Source organism: Ischnura elegans, chromosome 2, assembly GCF_921293095.1.
Source record: "Ischnura elegans chromosome 2, ioIscEleg1.1, whole genome shotgun sequence".
In the NCBI taxonomy this organism is placed as follows: domain Eukaryota; kingdom Metazoa; phylum Arthropoda; class Insecta; order Odonata; family Coenagrionidae; genus Ischnura; species Ischnura elegans.
The window spans coordinates 20265382-20273660 of NC_060247.1; the positions used below are offsets into that span (position 1 = coordinate 20265382).

The window sequence follows — 8279 nt, forward strand, 5'->3', positions numbered from 1 at the left end:
AAATATTGAGTAAAACTTACTACTTTCAAACGGGACATCCTTTCACAAAAATAATTTATTTCCTGCTGCGATTTCCATACAAAAAACGCTTTTTGGCCCCAGTTAGCTATATGTTTGCTACCAAAACTTGTAGCATTTCGGTAAGATGATTGCATATCACTTGACCACAAGCCATGATGTAGTAATGGTACGTGAAAATTTATTTGGGAAGATGATATACGAATGCTTTCGCAACAATGTAAGGTTTTCAATTGACAGAGACGTACCCAACAATAGCCAAGCGTACAAATGATAAGTTCCCGAACTTTAATAAAACCTTCGAGTCGGTTCTTGAAGATCTTCTTTTTGAAATTGGGACCACGATATCAAATCGGGTTTTCTTGGCCTACTGCAACCTTAAGATAACACCAAATCTTCTTGAACTACAGCACATAATAGCGCTAAAACAATAAGGCTGCATGCATTGATAGACAAGTTACGCATGCGTTAGAGAGACTGCAATTCAAAACCTGTACAATGTCACATAGATGGTACGAATTGACTTAAAATTTTGAATTACAGCTGCACTAAAATATACCACACGAAAAACAATAAGTACTTCGGCTATGTAATTAAAACGCTTTTTTACCAGGTATTATGGATAAATAATGTCATCTTCATGATAATTTCATTTCAACCATTAAAACACTACATTGCTTGATCAACCTCTTCACTTACTTCTCCAGGCAATATGTCTCAAAGACAGAGCATTAAACACTACAAATACATTTATGGACTTGTTTCCATAACCTTGACTTGTGGTCTATTCAGCAACTACGTGTACGACATGGCTAAGGCAATTTCTTAGCACTCAGAAATCATGATGCCCTTAAATCACCAAAATAAAGGTTAACACATAGAATCCAAAGAAAAATTATTACTCACCGAAAGCTTTCCACTACCAAAACTGGGAATTTTTGGTCCCAATTAGTGAAATTCCCTGCAGATTAATTTTCATTTTCGTATCAATGGCGGCAATAGCACTGAAAAACGTGATTAATTTCCAATTAAGTTTCTGAAACGACATTTAATTCATTTCAATCACCAATTGTTTTCTCATGATTAACTTCAAAAATAATTAAGAGAATATGGCTAAAGGCCGCTTTACATGGGGCACGAACTTGCACAATCTGACGTGTGTACGAAGGCGCAGTCAAAATTGCGTCGTGTAAAGCGGGGAATTGATATAACACATGCGAAAATGCTTGGACGTGAGATGGAAAAATAGACCCTATTCTAATTTCGTTCATGCATTCGCGCATTTCCATGCCATTTTAGAAATTAATGCAGCTCTAACGTGCACAATTCCGTGCCCCTTGTAAAACGGACTTAAGAAAGCATATCAAGAATATGTGAACCACCACTGCAGCACGTATTTCCACAGTAAAATGAATTTGACGATTAAAATACTTAGTATATGCGTTAGCCGTTCTCGCGTTATAAATGTGTAACGAACACGATTTTCGACTTTGTTATACATATAGATTATGAATAAAATCTTCTCGGGTTAAGCACCGGGTCAGGCTTTTTGAGGCCAACGTTTCGATGAGTACCTCACTCATCGTCTTCAGGGCTGAGACTGAATGCCGAGCTTGGTCAACGCCGGATATTTATTTATTTATTTTAGCTAGCCAACGGACGGTTGAGGCCCATTGTTGACCAGCCGATTCAAATTTGGGTCAAGGGTTTTGGAGTCTGAATTGTGACCGCGACCGTTGTATTTTATTTATCAGCGGTCTCCATATTTGGCTGATGTTCTGCCCATAGTCTCGGTTAAGCCTTTTGTCTTCGAGACGTATTTCAATTCCCTCCTTCACAATTCGATCCCAGTACCCATTAGAACGGCAAAGGATTTTGGTGCCGTCAAAATTTATGGAGTGCGCCATATCGAGGCTATGTTCTGCCAAGGCCGATTTTTCTGGTTGACAAAGTCTTATGTGCCTCTTATGTTCTTTTATTCTTGCTTCTACCGTACGAGAGGTCTCTCCAACGTAGGCAAGGCCACACTCACAAGGGATGTGATACACTCCAGGCACCCTGAGCCCAAGGTCGTCCTTAACTCTTACGAGCCCATCCCGAATTTTCTTTGGAGGTCTATGGATCACCTGTAGATTGTGCCGAAGTAAAATTCTCCCAATTTTCCCCGAAATGGTGGATACATAGGGAATACAGGCTCTTCCTAATGGCTTTTCATTATCTTCATCCGTTGGTTTACGGGGTCTGATGGTTCTTCCCAAGGCCAAACGAAAATCTCTGTCACTGTATCCGTTACGTTCGAACGTAGTTTTTAAATGTTTAATTTCAGCGGGGAGATTTTCTGCATCAGCGACTATTTTGGCTCGGTGTATTAAGGTGGTCAAGACGCCTTGCTTTTGGGAGGGATGGTGGTGGCTTCTCCCATTAAGGTAAAGATTAGTGTGGGTAGGTTTTCTATACACACTATGCCCAAGAGTCCCATCAGGTTTCCTTTGAATTAGGATGTCGAGGAAAGGAATGCAGTTGTTATTTTCCTCCTCCATGGTAAATTTGATGTTAGGATGCTGTTGATTCATGTGACTTAAAAAGTCATCAAGTGTATTCCGTCCATGTTGCCAAATGACGAAAGTGTCGTCCACGTATCGGAAGAAATACCTCGGTCGAAGTGAAGCCGATTGCAGAGCTTTTTCTTCAAAATCCTCCATGAAGAGGTTGGCAATAGCTGGAGAAAGAGGAGATCCCATAGGAACTCCATCCATCTGCTCATAATATTTTCCTCCATAAAGGAAATAGGTTGATTTTAGGACATGTCGGAACAGTCTAACTGTCATCTCGTCAAATTTACTTTCCAGGATGTTAAATGTGTCTTCCAATGGAACTCTTGTGAACAAGGAAACTACATCAAGGCTCACCATGATGTCTGAAGGTTTAATCCGTATACCTCCAAGTGTCTTCACAAACTCGGCCGAGTTTTTAATATGATGTACGCAATGCCCAACTATAGGCGACAAAACGGAAGAGAGATACCTTGCCAGATTGTACGTTGGGGCGTTGATAGCACTCACGATGGGCCTGAGTGGAATGCCATTCTTGTGAACCTTAGGTAGACCATAGAACCTTGGTGGAACGGCTCCCCGCACCGTAAGGTTGGATTTTGATTCCGGCTCCATCTTCGTGTCTTTGATGAGTGCGGAAGTCTTCCTCACGATAGCATCCGTCGGATCCCTGTCGAGGACTCTGTAGGACCCATCTTGAAGAATCTCATTCACTTTTTTGTGATACTCTTCAGTGGGCATCAAAACTGTTGCGTTCCCTTTGTCGGCGGGTAAAACAACGATTTTAGGATCCCTTCGGATGGCGTGTAGTGCATTTCTTTCCTCTCTTGTGAGGTTAGGCTTCGGTGGAACTGCCCTTTTTAGCGTCATTACGACGTCACTTCTAATCTCATCGGCTGCCTCAACCGGAAGCTTCCGAATTGCCTGCTCAACTCCTCCAATGAAGTCCAAAAAAGGAATTGATTTTGGAGCCGGGGCAAAATTGAGGCCCTTGGAAAGCACTGACGTTTTTGCCGAATCAAGAGGTTTCCCCGTTAGGTTAATCACCACACGATTACAATCCAAAGAGGATGTGAACTCTGACCTGCTCGATAGGCGTTCGAACTTTCCCTTCTGTCTTCGCGTGTCGTTTCGGAGCTGAAGTTCTCCTTGGGCCATAGTCACCCGATCAACATACTCCCAATCCAGCGGCGAGAGAGTAACGGATAAGCTGAGATGTAGACCCAATAGCTCCTTGGCGTTGGCATCCAAGGCACTCCGCTTCTGATGGATCCGCTCTCGGATGAGAGCAAAACTCGCTCGTTTTAAAATTCGGTTGGACGCCTTGGAGTTGATAGGCGAGCGTATCTTGAGAAAATTCGGGATAATTTTCTTATCTCGGCATCTCTTCAGAAAGGACAAGCTGCTAAGAAGCACTGACCTCTCTTTGCGTAGCTTTTCAAAGCGACGAACATTGTGTTGTGTTTCCTCCCCGTAGAGGTGAATAATAAATGATCGTAGTTTTTCCCGGCGAATTGAATGAATAAAATCTTCTCGGGTTAAGCACCGGGTCAGGCTTTTTGAGGCCAACGTTTCGATGAGTACCTCACTCATCGTCTTCAGGGCTGAGACTGAATGCCGAGCTTGGTCAACGCCGGATATTTATTTATTTATTTTAGCTAGCCAACGGACGGTTGAGGCCCATTGTTGACCAGCCGATTCAAATTTGGGTCAAGGGTTTTGGAGTCTGAATTGTGACCGCGACCGTTGTATTTTATTTATCAGCGGTCTCCATATTTGGCTGATGTTCTGCCCATAGTCTCGGTTAAGCCTTTTGTCTTCGAGACGTATTTCAATTCCCTCCTTCACAATTCGATCCCAGTACCCATTAGAACGGCAAAGGATTTTGGTGCCGTCAAAATTTATGGAGTGCGCCATATCGAGGCTATGTTCTGCCAAGGCCGATTTTTCTGGTTGACAAAGTCTTATGTGCCTCTTATGTTCTTTTATTCTTGCTTCTACCGTACGAGAGGTCTCTCCAACGTAGGCAAGGCCACACTCACAAGGGATGTGATACACTCCAGGCACCCTGAGCCCAAGGTCGTCCTTAACTCTTACGAGCCCATCCCGAATTTTCTTTGGAGGTCTATGGATCACCTGTAGATTGTGCCGAAGTAAAATTCTCCCAATTTTCCCCGAAATGGTGGATACATAGGGAATACAGGCTCTTCCTAATGGCTTTTCATTATCTTCATCCGTTGGTTTACGGGGTCTGACCCGGTGCTTAACCCGAGAAGATTTTATTCATTCAATTCGCCGGGAAAAACTACGATCATTTATCATATAGATTATGTTTTCAGTTCTTCCATACCAGAGAAGTAGGGTGATAAATAAATACTTTATGAAAACTGACGAGAAGAAATACTCTCCCATTGTCAGTTATAACCATCATTTTACTATTATTAAGCCTGAATAACACGATCATTTTTTTCGTCGCGAAAAGCGATCGCTCGAGTGATCATTTTTCTGCATCACAAGGTCACTCCCGCCGTCCCTTTTCAAATCATTTCCGATATCACAGCTCGTTGTCATAGGATCCACATCACGAAAATATATAGCGTGTTTCATGATCTACGTCCCACAATTGTCTAACGCTGCGCTGCTATCACACCAAACGGTCATGCGTCCTGATTGGCTGATATGGGGTTTAAGGGGCAGTTTTAGCGACGGAAAAAGCGACCGGACGAGTGATGAAAAATAGCGATGGGAATCCTCATCGAGATCGCGATTGCGAAAAACAATTGCCGGTGACGATCGTTTTGCGAGTGATCACTCTATTGATCGCGATAGTGATCACTTTTCGCGACGAAAAAAATGATCGTGTGATTCAGGCTTTAGTGCCACATTTTTAGTATTAGAAGCAAATTCATTTTCATCGAGAATATTGTTAAACGGTTACTTGAAGAAGGGAGTTAATGTGCGTTTTTAAAGTTGATGGAGCATATTTGAAAGAGGGATCAATTCCTGAAGAGGTTCAATGGTGATTGATGCACACCAAGGAGATTGTCTCAAAGATGCTGACTCTGTAAGCACTGGACGGCCGTTTTCGAGCGTTGCGCTCCGCTGGGAAGGAGACAGGGTGCCTTGTCAGGAGGAGTCGTCGCCGAGGTCCTCCCTCGAGTCGAGGGGGTCGAAGTCCGGCCTCATTCGTAGTCAGTGTCGCAGACTAAGCACGTAGTTAGGGACCTCTTTCCCCTTCCTCCCCACCCGTTGATTCCCCCAAGGTGGATACTGCAAGGGCTTCCGCCGCCGCCGTTGTGTCCGCCACGTCCCTCTGTCCAATTCCCGGAGGCTCATGGGAATCCACCTCCAAGTGAATCTCAACTTCCCCTTCCAACGCCCTCACCCCACCACGACCTACTCCGGAACTGTCCACAACCCTACCGAAGTAGCCAAATGGTCTCCAAGCTGCGAATGCTACGCGACGCTAAGCGATTGGATCGTATTCGCAGCGGATTTCAACTACTTGCCCGTTCACTTTTTTATCAATTTAATGAAATAAATTTTAAAATAAAAACTGAGCCATTTTCTTCCCGTCACCTTCTTCTGTAGCCATTCGCAGCGAAATATCAATCGGCTTATCCATTTCGTTGAGAAGTTGTTGACGTCAACGACGTTTTGCCAAGTGGCTCACTGTTTCTCCGTACTTCTCGACTTCGCGCATTCGCCTCTCGTCATTTGTCGTAATTGACACCCCCATGAACAATTATTTCCGTCTAAGATAGGGTCTCTCAGAGCCATTTAATGGACCAGAACTTTAACGACATGAGTAGCTCATGAACAGTTGGCAGCATTTTTTTATTTTCAAGTTTAAGAATAGCTGACTGCGTAAGGAATTATTTTCGCTATAATTTTTCTATTCATCTACCGAGTTACTTCATTGAACTGCTGTTTTGTGTCTGCGTAAACGACCCAAATTTTCCTGCAGCAATACAAACCGTGCTATTTGACAAGATGGTGGATTTTTTTATGGTATGATGAGCTGTTGAGGCAAAAGAATCTTCAAATATTTTATCCCAGGGATGGGCAACGCAAGCTAGGCTGGAGCCTAACTTATCATTGGCGTTAGCCTGTTCCGAGAGGTGCCATAGGTTAGCCAACCCATAGCCACTTGTTAAATAGGTATCTACTTCAAGATATTATCAATGAACGGGCATAAAATACTGATCGGAGCGGCCAACATGGTACCAAGAGGTAGACTAATTTCTCACATGATATAGCTTTCTAAGTTATTTGGTTCCACCTTATTCATCATTAATTCTTTTTTCCATCTTCTGTTTATACTAAGGTCTACATCCTCATTTACTTACATATCGCCTAACTTGCCTATTAACCTATACCATGGAGGTAAATTATCACTAATAACCTTATTTTCTGCAAAATTCGAAACTTTATACTTTTACTGTAAATGTTAAAATTTGAACAATATCTATGTTACCAAAAAATTCATTTCCACAAGGGATACAGATAAATTAAAAGATGATTTCCAATCCTTATTCTAAAGAACGATGATGACGATAGGGTCAAAATGCATTACCTCCGATTCCCAAATGAGATTTGGACACAAGACCAGAAAAAAATCGAAGAAAAACATGCTGGACATAAATTAGGCAGCAAAGAAGAGCCTTGGAAGGCTGAATCGACTCGCATAACAAACATTTGGCGGAATCAGGAGCAGAGAATAAACATAATGCATAGTAACATTACGCAATGTCCTTGAAATCAACTCTACTAACCGGTGCGCATAATTGTAAATGGACTACTATCATCCTTGTCAGCGGAATAGCTGTTCGGGATATTCCGGGACACGCGGCGAGAATAGGTCCATCTCTTAGCATCGCATTCCGCTGGTGACAGCTCCCTATCCACCCACTCTTTGGGGAAGGCCTGAAGGGGAGATAAGGGGAGATAAGGGCAAAACGATCCGGAGTGGACCCACGCCATCCACCGGGTTCTCAGCCGAACAGGAGGCCGGAGGAGTTTGTCTTCGCGATTGTGGACCCTAAACACGTTGCGTGGATTGGAGGGCGGGGCGGGAGAATGAGGGGGGGAGGGGTGGATACTGATGAGCTGTGCGGAGTAATTGCCGTGCCTCGTCACCTCCTCCGAAGGCGGAAGGGGGAGGCAGGGATAGGAAGAGGGGAGAGGATAGGGTGCACGGTTGAGGCATTCCTCGTTAAGCTCCGCCGAGCGATTCACTAATGACACTGAGAGGAAGGACAGTCCCCTCCTCAAATAATCTGCCGTCAAAGGAATTTCCCGATTCGGGTCCGGCGATACATAATTTCAGCACCTTGTGCCTATGAGACGTGCTTGCGACGCCCGCCAGCATATAGACTGGATTTCAATGGAAGGATTAACGGAGAAATATCTCTCATCAGGGATTTAAAGGGTGGGAGGTTGTTAGAGATGGGGACATCGGATTCCAGAGAAAATCATTGAAATTATTCTCTCCAATCAGCCTTCCCGTGCGGCAAATTGTAGCGTGAAAATACATTTTCAGGCCTTTAATTAAAGACTGCACATGAAGTTCAACATATCATCAAGTAATCAATCAACAAATCATCTTAACTTTGCAGATTCTTTACTAATTATCGCTGATAATGCGCTTATTTCCAAAAAGATTTAAATCTTCTCAACCCAAAGCTAAATAAAAGTTACCCTATCAAT

At 43.4% G+C, this 8279-nt stretch overlaps 1 protein-coding gene across 1 annotated transcript; it reads right to left on the bottom strand.

Moving 5' to 3' along the window:
- Positions 1-850: 850 nt before the first annotated feature.
- Positions 851-7779, bottom strand: LOC124173978. Its single transcript, XM_046553141.1, has 4 exons — positions 7697-7779; positions 5842-5989; positions 2480-3917; positions 851-867 (listed from the first exon to the last, which is right to left on the bottom strand). The coding sequence occupies exons 1-4, from the start codon at positions 7777-7779 to the stop codon at positions 851-853; spliced, it is 1686 nt and encodes a 561-aa protein (XP_046409097.1).
- Between the last annotated feature and the right edge of the window lie 500 nt (positions 7780-8279).